Genomic DNA, 19053 nt, shown 5'->3' on the forward strand with positions numbered 1-19053 from the left:
TCAAGACGCATAATCTTACTCTGTACATAGAGCGCCTACTTCTCCCGATTTCATTCGAAACATTTCCGCGCGTTTCGGGCTTTATCGTATGTTTAACATGGGACTTTTTGAACCGTCCAAATACGGAAAAATACAGGCTTTTGTACGCACGTGCGTCCAATCAGGTAATATATTGTACGGTCACGTGTTGCAAATGAACATTCATGATTGGATAGATAAATAGATAGAGAATAAAGTTATATCTAGGACAAACAAATGATGTATTTTCTTATTTTACATCAGATGTATCCCGCGTCATTTACGCAGTAAAGTACTTTTTCTATGTATTAAACAAACCATACGAGAGATTTTCAATTTACGTCGTTTTGTTAAATATCTGAAACAATTTCATTCTGAAACGTTAAAACACTGTGTGGCTGTTATCCAGATAATCAAAGTAAATCACGCTGATTTCACTTATAGGCAGATGAGTTTATAGATATAACTCTAAAACATCAAAATCAAACAATAAAAACATTCACAATTTATTCAATCAAGAGTCGAGGTATTTGGAACAGGAGGTCAAATTATTTAAAACATATATTCAAACGTCTAGTTTCTTGGAGACGTGTACTAAGTCTTGTTAAACATGACATATTCAATCGAGCGTCTAGTGATTTGGCATTGGGGGTCCAAATATCCAGGGTTTATTCCCACAGTGGTCCATGTGATCACATGCAACGCACTGGTTCCGGTGTTCAGGACCACACTGGCAACTCTTGATTTCCTCTTGACAACATGCACAGTTATACTTGGTTTTGTCGAATTTACATGGACAGTCAGCTAGAGCAGTCGTGTACCCGTCAATCCCCATGTCTGGACCCGGCTGAGCTGTAAGAGACAAGTCAGACTTTTCAAACCGCAGCGGAATTTGCATATTAACTCCAATAAAACAATACTACGGACGAGGCACTGAAATAACGAATTTACAACTTCAGTAGTGTTCGAGCAAATCCTCTCATCTTAGAAGACGGGAGTAGGTTAAAAATTGCTGTTTTTTTTTTTTTGCTCGGGAAGGACGCAAGGCTGTAATGCCATAATGCGAGTTTACATACATGTATCAGAATAAAGCTTTGCGATTGGTCAATCTTTAAAAATGAAGTCAGAAACAGCCAGTTAGATGCTGAACATTTGACACTGGTTTCCTATCTGCTTTATATCCCCGAACACTTGTACTTTTCTAAATATATATATATATATACATATAGTTGAACTCTTCTAAATAAAAACCGATGAAAAGTTCACTGAACAATAACCCCTACTAATGAACTATCCTTTTAGTGTGAGACTACCCGGGCCGGCTTGTTCCACTGTGTAATGATTGAAGTTTTTTAAAAAAAGTACAGTTTTTTGAAGTTACTCACGTGTTCCACAGTTTTGTGTTGAGCCACACAGTGTACACTGATGTTGGTTCGGGGCGGGACACTGACAACCACCGTCATCACAACACGCACAATTCTTAGAGGTCGCATCACCTGCGCATGGGCAACCAGTTTTATTCCTGTACATAAATATAAAAGTAAGCTGCTACAAGGCTGATGCACGGATTTGACTTTTGATATTCAATTTTCACTATTCTGTTGAAATCAGCAAATATACGTGCCTTAGTTTACAGATAGTTTGATGCATTATCTACCAATCCTTTAATAGACCACAAATATTGATAAATATTCATGGAAGGTTAAGGTTTAAAAACACGAAAAAATAAAAATGTTTGTGGAGTTGAGGGATGGGAAGGGGGAGGGAGTAAAACCGGGGTGTAGGGGGGTGACCGGGTGTAGGTACACAACTTCACATATTGTTAATAAGTGTTCGCGGAAAAATGAAAGAAGCTGAAAGAAGTTTAATGAAATTCTACCAAAGTTTTCTTTAAATATTCCAAATCATTTACTAGATATTGCTCCAGACAGTCGGACGGACAACGGCAAAGCAATATTCCTCCGCCTTCGCCGGGGGATAAAAAGGTGGATAAAACGGGTATAAAACAGACCTTGTCCAGATATCGAATCGTTTGTACCGTATTCCACCCAGAGGTGCCGTTGGTAGGCTGCCAGTATCAATACCTGAAAAAATGTTTAAGAGGTAATATACTCTAGCGGTATTATGACATACAGTTGTTACATGCAGTCAATTTATGAAATTGTATTGCATGATTATTGTTTGTACCTAGATGGAAGTAAACAGACTTACAACATTAATTAAGAGATGGCGAATTAAAGATACTTTTATTTAACATCTTTAACAAACTTTAAGTGAATAAAACCAAAATGAAAATATTTGAATCCCTTTGCAAAATCATTTTCTAATGTATAGATTATTTACACCAACGTGAGAAAATCTGTTGTTAGGATGTTGGACCTTTGGGATCAAGGAGTCTGTACATAGGTAATATAGTTCCGCTTAAGCCGCTGCTAGGGGCGTGAGGGGTGTTACACTTTCCACTACCTCTCAAGAACAGACTCAATCAAACCGAGTCTGCTATTAAATTTTGCTCGGTTGCATTTTATGCTTCCAAAGGATCTTCTCACAGGTTCTATTTATAAATAGATTACGCGTTTACAGTCGTAAGTCGCAGTATACCCGTATTCTCTAAGAACTAAATCTGAAACTTGGTTTACACATTCTATACTGGTTGGGAACCATTTTCCGGACACATTTTTATATTTCGGCTCCATTATTCCCTAAAAAAGATATTTGACACAAATGAAGCCCATACTGCACATACTTCAGCTCCTTCCACATCCGATGTTGTAATCAGCATCGCGCTGTGACGTAAAATATGGGTTCCATGGGGCCTCAAATGAGGTCACTAAAATGAGTTATTTTTCCCGTCAGGTAAACCAGTTTCCGGACAAATATTTTGACGGTGTTTTGTTGTTAATTTGATATCAAAATAAGTAATTAAACTATTTCTACATATTTCTTTATCATTCAACTCTTCAAAATTACACATGAAACATAACCCGACTTTCAATAGCAGCTATGAAAGCAAACCGAGGTTGACTATAAAAAAACTCGAATTTCGTATTATACGAATTCTTGCTAATTCCAATAGATATAGAATAAAATTAGTGCAAAAATCGACAGCCCTGCATCTTACGTAACTTTTAGCGTGAAATTAAAAGTAGAACATGTTATCAGCAGACAATCATTATGTAGTTTGAATATTACTTCCCCACTTGATACCTCGGCATGTGTGAACTACTGCGCATGCGCAATGCTATCTTCATGCCCCGTTAAGACAGAAAGTTGTTTTGTAAACGCAGGTGAGTTATCATCAAAAACCCAAACATAACATAGCCTTATAAAATAGTGCTTTGTTGTAGACATAAAGACTAAACATCTAAATGATCTAGAGGAAACAATTCCATGAATAACAACGAAATAAAGCGAATATTACACGTGTCCGGAAACTGGTCCTGTCCGGAAAATGGTTCCCAACCAGTACAGTTTAAACTCTATATCGCAAACTTGCTTATTACAAAATTCCGGCATTTTCAAGTCTTCTCCCGAAAACACGCGCATAAAATATCATTTTAAGTCGAATTTCGGTTATCTCGAAGAAACATGTTCGTTCCCTTGGGATTCGAGATAGCAAAACCGTGATGAAAATAAGCCGGTCATATAGCACAAATATATAATAATTACAACTTCTTAGAGAAAGTGTATCCCGCAGATTGAATTTTCACTTACGATTGAATCATTGATAGCCTTTCAATTAATTTTCTACATGGCAGAAAGTTGAATTCATAACTTATGTTTACTCATGATACAATCTAATAAAATGTAGTAAAACTTCTCAAGTATATTTTAAAGTGTAATTGAGTAATGCTTTTCTGCTCAATTTTAGTTTCTTTACTAACCTGTCGACAGCGATGTCCACGCTTTGTTGCTTTTAGCTGGATCACATTTCTGGTTATGATTCATCTTATTCAACTCCCCAGATTGCCTACAGTTCCCATCTATCAAACACATACCGGCCTAGGTAGAAATGTATAAATTATACTCAACAAGGAAAATACAAATTATGAAATATTTACTATATAAATTGCTTACTTAAAAGGTAACTTATTACATTTTAACAGTAAGTGCCTTGCCATATAAAAGTTAGAGTGTTATACTAAAGTTTTAAAACATTTAAAAGTTTGGTAGATATTGGTATCTGTTTTATTTCTGAGCCTTAACTCACTGTTTGTGTATTTATCACGTTTTGTGAACAAGCGCTTCAAAATTTATCCGGCTGATGAATATATGTTAAACAGTGTAGCGTGAAGCTGCTGTTGGGACGTTTTCACAGGAGTAAGTTAGCGCATCCTAGTTGTTAACACATACTTCTTATATGCACGTTCTACGGACAAACGTAAACGAACAACATATACATAATTCAAAACGAAATGACGTCAACGTTAACTAACAATGCTGATATCCTTGCGCATTTCACAAACATGTAATGACGCTGATGGATACTATATTCATTTTTGACCTTTTATACGTGTTTGTTAGAATAACTTTTACGTATGTTTGTTGTTCTAGTCTTCAGAATCCCCAGAGATACATCGATACACTCGCCCTACCGAGCTCGGACACAAACCAGTCCCTCAGGACTCTGCAGATGTTATAACACGCAAAAGCATGCGTTATCCCTTTAAAGTAAACAGTATTCATTTTCAATTAGTACTCCCCAAGAGCGAAAAATATTTCAGCCGCATACAAGCTGCAGCATGAACGTATTCAAAACATGTGCGCAAAACTTGCCCTTAACAGGAGGAAATTTGACAGTTCTAAACAAGCATTGTACAACTTACATTGGTTGCCCGTGAAAGCAAGAACTGAGTTCACGATACTTTCTTTTATGTATAGCTGCCACACTGGCAAAGCACCTCTGTATTTAACAGAATATATTCCTAGTAGACAAAGTTTGAGATCGTCTGAAAATTCTGAATGTCGTTATGTTGTTCCATACAACAAGTGCAAAACATTCAATGATAGAAGTTTCTGTACTATTGGTGTAAAACTTTGGAATGAACTGCCGTTAGAACTACGCAAAAGTAAATCACTTGACACGTTAAAAAAATATCTTAAGACGCTGTATTTCAGAGATTTCCGGGCATTGTTTTAAATTCTTGATAACTGTTTATCATGCGAAAACAGCAGGTGATAGTTCTTAAACTTTTGTAAAAGGTTTTACATTTCAACATTTATATCTCCAAGGTTTGTTGAATAAATGCACTTGTTGGTAAGGCTCTATGAGTAGGGTAGTGTGTAGTATTTCTTTCTTATTTTATTTATTTATTTATTTATTTGGGTTTTACGGCGCACCAACACAGTATAGGTTATATGGCGCCAAACAGGACTACAAATTTTTGTTTCACATCTCATTTACATCGAAATAAAAGCATGAGGTATGGAATCAAAATTTGCATACCTGCTGGAGTCACAGAGTTACAGCAAAAGCAAGTGTTAAGACCCTATTAGTCGCCTCTTACGATCATGCAAGGGTAAGGCAGTGGTTCCAATTCTTTTCATAAACAGATCGTCCAAGAACCACATGCGGCATTTCTTTCTTAAATAGTATATGATGGCATCATTAACCGGGGGTTTGAACCTCTATATGCAGCTCGTCTGGGCGTACCAGATGCTTTAAGCACTGGTATTCGCAATGGTGTATGACCTCAAGGGGAGGGGTGCCTTCATGACTGTTTGTTACAAAAAGGCTGTTATTATTATTATTGTCATTATTAATATTGTTATAATAACTATTTTATTATTATTATTATTATTATTATGTACAACGCCACTGAATATATCATTGTATAAAAATAGACGTTTAATCAAATTATTTAGTTTCAGTTTCTTTCTGGTTTATTTTTGTTGCGCAAATTTTACCTGTATCTGACACGACAGACCATCGTCCCGACAATTCAAACAAGTAGAATCTGTCTTTACGACTTTGACCTCGTTACTATAGTGACGGGCATCGTTTGTTACAGATATATTGTAACTGATCACCGTGTAACCTGCAAAACGTTTGTGATCGAAATGAAGTCAGTCTGTCATACTTACAAATTATCTATACACTACAACAATGAAGTGTTGTTCTGATCAGATTTTGTATAAAACACAGCGCAAGAAGATATTAAGATGAAAGTGGTCCATTGAATACTTTCCAGACTGTCTCTGATTGAGATGCAATTTTTAGACGTCTTGAGCCTTTTAATTATGATATAAATTTGTATATATTTGTTGATTTCGGCTTTCTTCTTTAAAGATTAAGTGTCATCATTTAATGTTACTGGTAAATTTTGATGCTTAGGTCAATAATACTAACCATAAAGTACATAGTGTCGTTCACTGAAACCACTTAATTATTGAGCAATGAAAAAAATGCACCTTCACGTCATTTTTATTGTACATGTATAATCTCGCCAGTAAATGAAATTCATTGATAAAGCTTTGAGACAAAGACCGAAATATGTAATTGTATATAATTTACGATTTCAGGCTACGTCGAATAATTATCATATTAAATGTTAAAATGTTGTGTAGGTCAAATTAACCATTTAAAACATAGTGATTTGCCAGTTTTATACATGAGCTGTCTTCGGGACTGTATTTCTGATGTAAAAATGAATTCAGACGAGAAGCTTTTCAGACACACATTTGAATTAAAAACACCGATCATGTAGTAATATTTTATATTCAAAAGTAATAACCTGGTAGTTAGTGTAACAATTAACCTTTAAATAAGTGATTAGTTTTAACATACCGCCGACTGTACTTTTGGCTGGCAGTTTGCATCCAACATGGTACATATTATCGTATACAACCCCGGTCGTAAAATGTCTGCCAGTCGCCACAAAGCCTGTTCCATCAAACTAGAAAATAAACGGACACGACGGTCATTTGAAAGTAACAAAACATGAAATTTTAAATGAGGTTTATACCCAACTTGGTGTATATACAGTAGGTGATTACGAGTGCTACCACTGTAGGCGCATATTTACCAAGCCGGACTATGGCGACCACGTGACCGGTACACCAAAATACTCAGCATGTCCCGGAGGTGTACCAAATTGATGCGTGTGCAACTTACCCGAATAAGAAGAGTGTAAATCGGTGAATGGTCGTATATAACCAAGCCCGTTTGGTGCATAAGAACGGACGAAGTGGTCCAGTTGTAACACTGATTACAAAACCAGAAGTCTTGATTTCGAGACCCCGCTCCTCCAACTAAAAGCTATGGTTGCTTTGCACACCTGACACAATAAAGAACTATGGAAGCAACTTGAATTGGAGTGTCCTGTATTTTGCAACATCTTCTAATTAACATTATTAGTAGTCTTCTAGAGGAGTCGCACAAATCGGTTATCGGTTCCGATAGCATGAGAATTGGTACCGCTGGATATCATAGAGAAAACTAATAAAACGTAATAAAAGAAAATCGCTTCATGTAATAGGACAAAGATATAAACAACTATGGACATTGTGTCATTTTGTTTAAGTATATGAAGGCAATTCTTCAAACTATTACTCTGTGCAACTGTGAAATAAACAATGTAACTACCAGCTTCTTACGATTGTAAAAGTGACGGCATTTCTATCTCACTACGTATAAAAGGAGAGCCGCACCTTAAATTCCTCTATTCTACACGACAGCTTTGAATTGTTAAATATGTTACTGCCAGCCATGTAAACAGTCTCACACAGCCTCATTGTGACGTCACACAAAACAGAATCTTCGTAAGAGCTGAAATCATTAAATTATTAGAATCCGATTGAAAGGACATCTGCAGCAAAATCACGTTTACAAGTGAGATAACTACTTCTACCAGTATTTGGTAACCGCTCTAAATTTTGAGTATGTCTATTATTTATCTACCATCATTGGCTCTGAAAATGATTGTGACATATTCTATTTTCTTTTACAATAAATCCGACGACTCGGCAACCGGAGTCTTACTGACACTGCTTCCACACTACCAAACACTCTCAAATTATGGAACGCTCTCGCAAACAAAATTAGAGGTGTCAATACACTGACTGCCTTTAAATGTCTATTAAAAAGTAATATTTTATACAACACGTCGTAAACTGAAATATTAATGTTGTCTCTCATGTTTACATATAACTCCGTTTGTCTTGTTTGGATTATGTCCTGTTTTCAAGTCATATCCGTTTAAATTTTGTTGAACGTCTACTGTAAGGCACTCTGAATCATCATGGTGAAAATGTAAATGTTGTTTAATAATAACGTAATAACGAGGCTGACCACAATTCATTCTATAGAACTGATTATCAATTATAGCCTAGGCATTAACTTATGGTATTGTACATTTCTGTGACAAATGTCCAGTCACATTAGGTACATTTTATTTACCTACCACATGTATATTTGTCACTTGTACTTACGTTATAACATTATACAATTCTGGTGGCTGTCTTGAGTTAATTTCGCAACCATCTCCAACGTAACCCGTGTGGCAATGACACGTGCCGTGAACACACGTGCCTTGATTGGAACAATCGCTAGGACACCTATCTGTTGATATGAAGTCAGGAAGTTTTCCGTCTGTACCATAACAAGAAGCATTTCGTGACATTGTCGCAACACATGACGCCAAAGCAGAATCGATAGCACTTGAAACAAACGACCCATCATCGAAATACTGCAAAATTAGGGACAATTTCATCAGTATAGAAAGATACCCTATTGAAAAGGTTGAATTACATATCTGACTTCCTGTGGTAAATTTAGAACAAGAGGACCATGATGGTCCTGAATCGCTCACCTGTCCACACATGACCCAGTTTTGAACTGAGTATGATGCAGTATTTTCTATTATTTGACATAGTGACCTAGTTTTTGAGCTCATGTGACCCAGTTTTGAACCTGACCTAGATATCATCAAGATAAAAATTCTGACCAATTTTCATGAAGTTCCATTGAAAAATATGGCCTCTAGAGAGGTCACAAGGTTTTTTATTATTTGACCTACTGACCTAGTTATTGACGGCGCGTGACCCAGTTTCGAATTTGACCTAGATATCATCAAGGTGGACATTCTGACCAATATTCATGAAGGTCCATTCGAAAGTATGGCCTCTAGAGAGGTCACAAGGTTTTTCTATTTTTAGACCTACTAACCTAGTTTTTGATCGCAGTTGACCCAGTTTCAAACATGACCTAGATATCATCAAGATGAACATTCAGACAAACTTTCATACAGATCCCATGAAAAATATGGCCTCTAGAGAGGTCACAAGGTTTTTTATTATTTGACCTACTGACCTAGTTATTGATGGCACGTGACCCACTTTCGAACTTGACCTAGATATCACCAAGGGGAACATTCTGACCGATTTTTATAAAGATCCATTTACAAGTATGGCCTCTAGAGAGGTCACAAGGTTTTTCTATTTTTAGACCTACTAACCTAGTTTTTAATCACACGTGACCCAGTTTCAAATATGACCCAGATATCATCAAGATGAACATTCAGACAAACTTTCATACAGATCCCATGAAAAATATGGCCTCTAGAGATGTCACAAGTTTTTTCTATTATTTGACCTACTGCCCTAGTTTTGGATAGCACGTGACCCAGTTTCAAACTTGATCTAGATATCATCAAGATGAACATTCTGACCAATTTTCATGAAGATCTTTTTAAAAATATGGCCTCTAGAGAGGTCACAAGGTTTTTCTATTTTTAGACCTACTGACCTAGTTTTTGACCGCACATGACCCAGTTTCGAACTTGACCTAGATATCATCAAGGTGACCTCTACAGTGGTCACAAGCAAAAGTTTAAGCACGCACGCACGGACGACGGACGCTGCGCTATCACAAAAGCTCACCTTGTCACTGTGTGACAGGTGAGCTAAAATATGTTCAATGCTAGAAAAATAATGGAATTAAAATAAAACTGAGTAAAGCAACGATAACGGAACACAAAACGTCATCTGTTATTTTGCCTTATCTTAAATGTAACTTTCAAATATACACTCGAATGCCTCGTTTTGATAAAACGTGCATATATCTCAAACTCACGGGAACCGAAGATTTACTTTACATTTGCCATTTGATATTAAATTTCCGTTATCGAGGTTTTGAATAGCATAGATCTAGATTCTTGAATTTTTACCATGCTAATTTTATATAATTATAATGAACTTGTCCATCTTTCAGTTTGGACAGTACCACAGACTATTAAAAGGGTGCTTATCAAAAAGATACTGACTAAACGGCGAACAGTGCAGATTATGATCAGACTGCACGGATATGCAGGCTGATCATGATCTACACTGGTCGTAAAGGTAGAATCAGTCGTGCCCAGCATAATAATTGTTAATACTAGTATAGCAGAAATATTTTGATAACAGTTTCAGTTGTAAATCTAAGTCAGCATTTATATGAAGTTTCAGTGCATACATTCAGAACTATTTGAAAAATTACGATCAAACTACATTAGTGAAATAGCTGCAATCATATTCGTTAATTCTATGCGACTTCTTTATTAAGTCCTTGAACTCTTCAGAAAGGTGAATATATACTTTTCAATGTGTCCAAGAAAATAAACAAATTCTGTTTTAGATATTAACTGCACAATGCATATAATTACCCTAGCGATGTATTAGTTCAGTGTAGAAATTTCTTGATTACCTTGAAATCTTCTACACATTCATCAATATCGGAGGAAAAGTCCATTCCAGCATGCGTTGTACATTGCTGAATGGTACTGTGCTTGCTGAAAGCGTCCCTGCAAGCTTTTTCAGCATCGGCCTGAGTCTTGCCATTTTCTGTTGGGAAATTTCTTAATTGTGGAGCAAATGCTGAAAATAAGCGGTCATTTGAAATGACGTAATCAGTTATTCAATTAGCTGATTTTGAAAAGTGAATCAAATGGTAGTAGGACTCAGCAAAATTTTACGCGAAAAACAGTACAAGTGATGAAAAATTATACAGCTTTGACTGTATTTGCCATTTTGTGAATACATTCTTAAGTAATTAAGAACGAAAATGTAATTCTGTTTGGAAACGCATTAAAAGTAATGTGCTTTTAGGATAACTTGACTGTGACGTCAAATGGCATAAGTTTGCATTTACATTAATTCGAGAATATTAAGGATTATCTTGACCTTCAATGTTTCTACTTACAGAGCCCATAGTCAAAGAAATAGTTGACCGGTGCGTTATCGTCATCTAGCCCGCTTGCTGACCTCTTTTTACGACCCGCTTGCTGCAGTGCTTGAAGGTTGATGTGTCCATTTTGTATGACCGGGTTACATTTTGACCCACAACGTGTCTAAATGAATTTCAAAGAAACAAAATCATTTTTGTATGATTTTTAGCTGAAGGACGAACACGTTATGATGAACATTCATGGGTAAAACGTTTTGTGCAATGAAGTGTGCTGCAGACGTTTTTATTTTAAAGGTTATTACATTATTTATTTTGTGTCGCTTGATGTTTTGAAATCAAGTGTATTATAAAGTGTGCTGTCATTCCAATATTTGTGAATAAAAGCAATTTGATTGAAGTTTTCCGGTATGTTTTCACATGTATTCCAGCTAAAATTAAAAACAAAAGCAGCGATAAGTTTCGTTTTCATACATGTATATATTTCTGAACAATACCAGACATTTTCTTAGTTTTATCGTTTCCTATCTACGAAGCGCATGGATTCAAACTAAAATAAATAATTCATTCTCAGTTAGAAAATTTGATCTGCATGTTATGTACATGTCTTACCCCCATTACGCTTCATTTTAATTTTTCGTTGATGACTCATTGTTTACTGTAGAGTCTGTCTTATATTGTGGACATCATGTGTGTCAATAAGTTATTGATCCTCTTTGGAAAGCTATGAAATGTTTATAAATAAATCTTGACAACTTTATTTTTATTTAAAACTTATTTAAAATAATGAAAGTGAAATAAACATACATGCACCGCTGGAAGATTTTTGTTGTTATCGAATGTACAATCTACAAGACTCTTCTTCTGGTCGCAGTTGCAGTAGTATATGTCGTTATTATACTTTCTGTCGACGGGGATGTTTTCTTTCAGATCAAACATTGATGACCCTATAGGAATCCTGAATTAAAGTTAAGTAACATTATTATATAATTCCTTACATAAATCGTCGGTCCATAGTTGACCGGTCTGTAGATCAACAAGAAATTTTCCTGTCTTGAATACAAAACTTGAAGTTATTAAAAAAAAATATAAGAAAATCAATTTCTCATATTATGCAATCAAACACTAAGCCTTACTGAATGAATTGCAGGTCAAAATAGTCAGAACTAGAAGGTGTTTTTGTCAGAAAAGAAATGTGCCCCCACCGCATGTCATATACATTTAGCTCTGGCGGCCATTTTTGCGCAGCGAAGCGGAACGTGCCGGCGATATGCACAACCAGGCTAGGTACTGATCACTCCTGTGAAGTTTCGGCGAAATGTGTCCAGCAGTTTGACCAGTGAAAGCCGGACAATAGTTTCCTATATCTAGCTCTGATGGCCATTTTAGGCTGCGGAGTGGAAGGTATCATTGTATAAAATAGGCGTTAAATCAGATTATTCAGTTTCAGGTGCCGGCGATATGCACAACTAGGGTCGGTACTGATCACTCCTGTGAAGTTTCGTTTAAATATATCCAGCAGTTTGACCAGTAAAAGCCGGACAAGATTTTTCTATTTTTAGCTCTGGTGGCCAGCAGAACATGCCGGCGGTATGCATAACTGGGCTTGGCACTGATAACTCCAGTGAAGGTTCGTCGAAATCCAGCCAGCAGTTTGACCAGTGAAAGCCGGACAAGATTTTTCTACTTTTAGCTCCGGCGACCATTTCGTGAAGCAAATTAGAATGTGCCAGTGATAGGCACAACTAGCCTTGGTACTGATCACGTCAGTGAAGTTTTGTCGAAATCCAGCCAGCAGCTTGACCTGTGAAAGCGGGACAAATGTTTCTACTTTTAGCTCTGGCGGCGATTTCATGCGACGAAGCGGAACGTGCCGGCGATATGCACAACTAGGCTTGGTACTGATCACTGAAAACGCAAATACAATATGTCTCCCCAATTTTACAGGGGAGACATAACTATAGCATTTATCTCCTCTTGACCTCGGGCAATAATTCTGACTGTCGACTGGAAGGCGATTCAAATCAGAAATATGTGTTTATAATTGGCCCTATGGTGGTACGGTAAGAGGAGAACTCCGAGTTTCTAGAGTTCATTTCATAAGGCAAGACAAAGAAACAAATACAGTCATTTTGATTTTTTACCTCCAGGACTCAACAAAGGAGTTGGGTTGAAAACGTTTCATTGAAAATGTGTCCGTGGTTCCATCAGGATGCTTCAGGTCATTATCTCGATTGCCGTCTAATGTTCCGCATAATCCTTGTGTTGCTCCGAAATCGTCTTCGGGAGATGTGATATAAATATTCAACAGTCTACCTTTATATGCATCCACTTTTACTTGAGCTCCGGATGGAAAATCAATCTAAATGAGCAAATAATAGGGAAATTTCATTGACATCAACAGTTAGATCATAAAAGATGGACGGACCTTAACTTTTCAATAAAGATTTTTTTTGCAAAACTCTTGAGACTAGTGTAAAAATGGACTTGATAAGTTCAAATAAATCCTATATTTTTTATCATTAATACGATAAGATATGCGTTTGTAAAAGTACTACTTCATTTCATAAGATAGTAAAGGCCATCATTTCATAATCAGCTTGCTTGGTTGCGCATTTAGAATATGTATGTTCATTAAAGAAAAATCAATCAACAGAACTAGAGCTGCTTATTTCTCCCACAACTGCCTAATAGCAGTACAAGATCGGAGCGTAAACCTACTCCCTATATATCCTTAATTCCAATCAGACTTTCACTGCTTTATCAAAAACAACCCAACTGCTTTGATAGAATCCAATCACACTTTCAGTGCTTTGATGCAACCCACTCACTCTTTCAGTGCTTTAATTATCAAAAACAATGTTCCAAGGGACATATTTCCGAAGTGCCTCGGCCGATTTCACCAGTTATCGAATTTGTCCGAGGACTTAACTGCAAACACATTTTGTTCAAGTTTGGTGAAGATCGCGCGAGAAATGTTCGACTTACAGTGCGGACAAGATTTGTGAAAGACGGGCACACACACACACACACACACACACGCACACACACGCGCGCGCGGACAGACTTCAGTAAATCAATATGTCTCCCACCACAGTGGTGTTAGAGACATAATTTAAAAAACGGGGGAAAAAACGACGCACGCTCTTGCATTCTAATGTCTAAACAACGTCAACGTACAATAAGTTTTCTCATGTCAATGTTTCAAAAGAAATGAAAAAAAAAACAACAACATCAAAACAACAAACAAGTCATTTGATATTTTCAAATTTGCTGTATATATATCCAAAATAAAAGAAAATATTTACTGAAGTTAAGCATGCTTTCAGTGTACTTTTTCCATAAAATATCAAAATTTCAAAAATATCGAACTACACAATGATATATCTTTATTCATTTTACTTCCTCAACCCATCATTTTCTTCCCTCATAACGTATTTTGCTCGTTTGTATTTGGTACTTTTAATTTTAGGGAGACAGCTATATAACATTTTTATCAGTATTAATTATTTTTCCAAACTATGTTCGACTAATACGTCTTCCTCGAGGACGCATCTACTTGTATAAACTCATTCGGCAACTGCACACTATCACAGTCAAATACTTAGATTAATGTGTACACCGACAGGATGAATCCACCTCCAAACCATGCCTTTCAAAGCTTGATCCTGACTTATAAAACTCCATGTTTCACCAGCATCCTAGAAGAGCACTACATACAAGTTCTGCAAGCATTATTCAAGACAAGAACTAAATGCCGACCACCATTACTAAGGTCAACACCCTATAGGGATTCGCCGGCCTATAACTGTATCTTGTGTGTGAAAAGCTTTTGTAGAACGTGTGAAAATAATTTTTGAAAGGCGTGTGTTTGTCCTGCCGGTACACATTTTCCAGAAAGTGTGTTCCGCCTGGATCCCGGCTCAAATCTATTCATTGCAAGGGTGTTCCTTTGTGTGGAAAAAGGAGTAATCCTTGAAAACAATGCGGAAGTATTACTTTTATCGTACCCATACTCACTTACCAGAAAGTGGTTTCCGGCTGGATCCTGGCTTACCACTGTTCCTTGCGAGAGTGCCCCCTTGTGTGGAATGAGAACTTGTGGAAAGGATTTTCCATAGTGGCCGTGACACATATCTATAATGACGATGTCATTGCCTTCACGTGCAGCCACACCACAATTACACGTGACTCTTCCACATGACCACGTGCGAGCCTGAACCTGTTTTACATGAAAGGTATATGAGAACACTTAACCTTTACGCTAAATTTCTAAAATGGACTGTTCCATCGTTCCGTGTAGGCAGTACCACTTAATATTTTAATGGGTGTTTACTAATATTGACTTAAAAGCGAACATTGCAGACCATGATCTATGCAGACTGATCATGGTCTGTACTGGTCGCAAAGGCAAATGCGCTTGCCGCTAGTAGGCTAAAGATAAATGTTTTAAAAAGCTATATAATTTCTATTAGTGACCAATTTGGTAATACACACATATGACGTTATTTTTCTGTTCTTACCTGAAACAAGCGATTTGGCACTGTGCTTTCGTACATCATAAATTCTCCAACCTTGTAGTAGTCGTATTGCCTGAAATGAAACTGACAGTGTTCATAACTCATAAATGTCCCGCCAGCGCTTCCGTAGATAGAACGTCTATACTAGGGCAGGACGCTCTTTTACTGAGTGCTTTGAGGATCGGATTTTAACATTAGAATTTAGTGTTAATTTGAAAGTTGTAAAAAAAAAATGAATAAAAAGAAAAAGAAAATGGAAGGTTTCCCGAAAGAACAGAGCATTCAAATCAGTCAGAGAGCCATACATCGCTAATTAGGCCCGCAACAACAAACATTCTGTAGCGGAATAATATAGCAGACGGTTGCTTAATCCAACAGCATGTATATCTTAACTATATGCAAATGATTGGTTGAAAAAGGAAGGTAAAATGAAATAAAGCAAAGATGAATATTCAACTAAAAAAAAACAAGAGCTGTCCGTAAGACAGCCAAGCTCGACTATTCGAAATATTGTCCTAGAAGCAGGAAAATATTACCCAAAAAGGTTAAAATATCAAAAGAATTTCAAGTTCAAAAGGAAACATAATTTCACCAAAATGCATATCAGAGTTACGAGTTACGGGACTTGCTGCTGTCAACTAGTTTTATAACCCCGAAGGCACATGTGAAGTTTCAATTCAATATCTGCATTAGTTTTGGAGATAGTAACTTGCATGTAAAACTTTAACCAGAATTTTCCAAGTCCTAAAGGGTGCATAATTTCCTCAAAATACATGTCAGAGTTATGGGACTTGACCCATTGAGGTTGGTAATTGACCGAGAAAAAGAAAAAATAAGTTTCAAATCTATATACCTTTAGTAATAGATGTATGTACCTGCACGCAAAACGTTAACCAGGATTTTCTTAGTAAAAAAGGGGGCATAATTTGGCCAAAATGAAGGTCAGAGTTATGGGACTTGGTGCTATCAACTAGTTTTATAACCCCGAAGTCACATGTGAAGTTTCAATTCAATATCTGCATTAGTTTTGGAGATAGTAACTTGCATGTAAAACTTTAACCAGAATTTTCTAAGTCCAAAAGGGGGTATAATTTCCTCAAACTACATGTCAGATACATGGGACTTGACCCAGTGAGGTTGGTAATTGATCTAGAAAAAGAAAAAATAAGCTTCAAATCTATATGCCTTTTAGTAATAGCTGTATGTACTTGCACGCAAAACGTTAACCAGAATTTTCTAAGTCCAAAAGGGGGCATAAATTGGCCAAAATGAAGGTCAGAGTTATGGGACTTGGTGCTATCAACTAGTTTTATAACCCCGAAGACACATGTGAAGTTTCAATTCAATATCTGCATTAGTTTTGGAGATAGTAACTTGCATGTAAAACTTTAACCAGAATTTTCTAAGTCCAAAAGGGGGCATAATACGCTCAAACTACATGTCAGATATATGGAACTTGACCCAGTGAGGTTGGTAATTGACCTAGAAAAAGAAAAAATAAGTTTCATAGCTATATGCCTTTAAATGATAGCTGTATGTACTTGCATGCAAAAACTTAACCAAGGTGTGACGCCGACGCCGACGCCGACGCCAAGTGAGTAGAATAGCTAGACTATATTTCGAATAGTCGAGCTAAAAACGCAAACTATCTGTTGCCAGAAATATTGTGGGCTCTTAACCTTACTAAGTAGAAGGTGGTTAACTCTGTGTGTGCATGCGTGCGTGCGTGTGTGTGTGTGTGTCTGTGCGTGCGTGCGTGCGTGTTTGCGTGAATGAGTGAGTGGGTGAGCACCGCCTTTACACAGAAAGGAGACTCGGGGTTTAAACGCGTTAAGGGTATCCCGACCCCACTGTAACCCTATTTTCAATCTGTTTGACAAGACAAGTTACCGATGAGAAAGGCTCTATCAGTAGTGAAAAATACCAGATCATATTAATCTTCTTCTTCTTGTCGTTCGCATCTACACTTTCAGACCAGTAGCCTCGATGAAACTTGTGGTTTGCCTAAGATCCTCAATGCCTCCATACAGTTTCTGGTGGATTGAGGTATCTATTGGCCAAGTCGCAGCTCGCTCCTGGTCGTGCCTTTTGCATCTCTGAAGTATATGCTCCGCAGTCTGATCTTCTTCACCACATGGACAAGCTGGCGATGATGTTAGTCTGTATTTCTTGTACATGTGAGCATTGAGCTTGTTGTGCCCTGAGCGGAGATGAAATGCATCTTCCTCCATCCTTGGTCTCGTTAGTGCCTTGATGATGGTGACTTTCTCCTTGTAACTCACAGGTACTGTTGGTTGTTCTGACTGAGCTCCTAGCTTAGCCAGTTTGTCTGCCTCTTCATTGCCTGCAAGTCCACAATGGGATGGAATCCACTGAAGTGCTACTTTGCAGGTCATACTCAGGCTCTGCATTCTCCTGGCTAGCTGCGGAGCTTTATTGTTGATCAGAGCTTCCATGGCAGACAGTGCATCTGTGAAAAAGACGACTGAGGAGCTTTCTTCTGCCGAGTCTTCAACCACTGAGACGGCCTTCATGAGTGCTTCAGTCTCTGCCTTATAGTTGCTGCAGTGTTTTCCTGTGGCTGCATGTAGTGTTTCTCTCTTGCCAGATGGGTACTGAATGAAAACTCCTGCTCCTCCATCTTTGACGGTATCATATTAATCAAAACATATAAATGAATGATTACACCAGTTTACTTAACAACTACCGCCTCGGTAGCCTAGTGGTAGAGCGTCCGCTTCGAGTGCGGGAGGTCGTGGGTTCGATCCCCGGCCGCGTCATACCAAAGACGTAAAACATGGTACTAGCAGCTTCCTCGCTTGGCGCTTAGCATTAAGAGGATAGTGCTAGGACTGGTCAGCCCGGTGTCAGTATAATTTGACTGGCTGGGGTATCATGTCACGTGTCTACGGCGTGATATTCCAGTGAGGCAGCACTATAAAGTTGGGTATTGTGCTCACTGCTACAAGTAGACACCGTCGTTTATATGACTGAAAAATTGTTGAAAAACCCGAACATATACACACACACTGAACAACTTGTCTGAAGTCAGAGCAACAAGAGTAAATCATTGCACAGAGCAGAGCCAATCTTTTCACGTGCTGTATACTGCTGTTATGTTGACCAAATAGCGTTTTTGAAAAATTTGTGTATATAATTGAACAACAAGTAGCTATGGACTCGCTCTGTTTCTCGGTATATTGTGAGGAGTTTATTAAAATTGGAAACTGACATTAGTTAATTTTAGTTCAGTTAGTACAATAATGCTAACTCCAGCGAATTCAAATAATTTGGATACATAAATACTTCTGCAGAACTCTTTGTCGTCGAACAACGGAAGTTCTATTTCTGAGG

General features: G+C 37.4%; 1 protein-coding gene across 1 annotated transcript in view; it reads right to left on the bottom strand.

Annotated features, from left to right (window-relative positions):
* Positions 1 to 512: 512 nt before the first annotated feature.
* The window catches only part of LOC128558678 (von Willebrand factor D and EGF domain-containing protein-like), a 44940-nt gene continuing 26399 nt past the window's right edge, over positions 513 to 19053 (bottom strand). The window contains exons 11-24 of the mRNA XM_053548717.1: positions 15703 to 15772; positions 15204 to 15401; positions 13324 to 13541; positions 11987 to 12137; positions 11198 to 11345; positions 10703 to 10872; positions 8449 to 8705; positions 7669 to 7786; positions 6806 to 6914; positions 5926 to 6056; positions 3903 to 4020; positions 2030 to 2102; positions 1404 to 1540; positions 513 to 870 (exon numbers count right to left, since the gene is read on the bottom strand). Of these exons, the coding sequence (XP_053404692.1) occupies positions 650 to 870; positions 1404 to 1540; positions 2030 to 2102; positions 3903 to 4020; positions 5926 to 6056; positions 6806 to 6914; positions 7669 to 7786; positions 8449 to 8705; positions 10703 to 10872; positions 11198 to 11345; positions 11987 to 12137; positions 13324 to 13541; positions 15204 to 15401; positions 15703 to 15772 (2119 nt within the window). The 3' untranslated portion in view covers positions 513 to 649. The remainder of the gene's footprint in view (positions 871 to 1403; positions 1541 to 2029; positions 2103 to 3902; positions 4021 to 5925; positions 6057 to 6805; positions 6915 to 7668; positions 7787 to 8448; positions 8706 to 10702; positions 10873 to 11197; positions 11346 to 11986; positions 12138 to 13323; positions 13542 to 15203; positions 15402 to 15702; positions 15773 to 19053) is intronic.

Source organism: Mercenaria mercenaria, chromosome 7 (assembly GCF_021730395.1).
Source record: "Mercenaria mercenaria strain notata chromosome 7, MADL_Memer_1, whole genome shotgun sequence".
NCBI classification, from domain to species: Eukaryota; Metazoa; Mollusca; class Bivalvia; order Venerida; family Veneridae; genus Mercenaria; species Mercenaria mercenaria.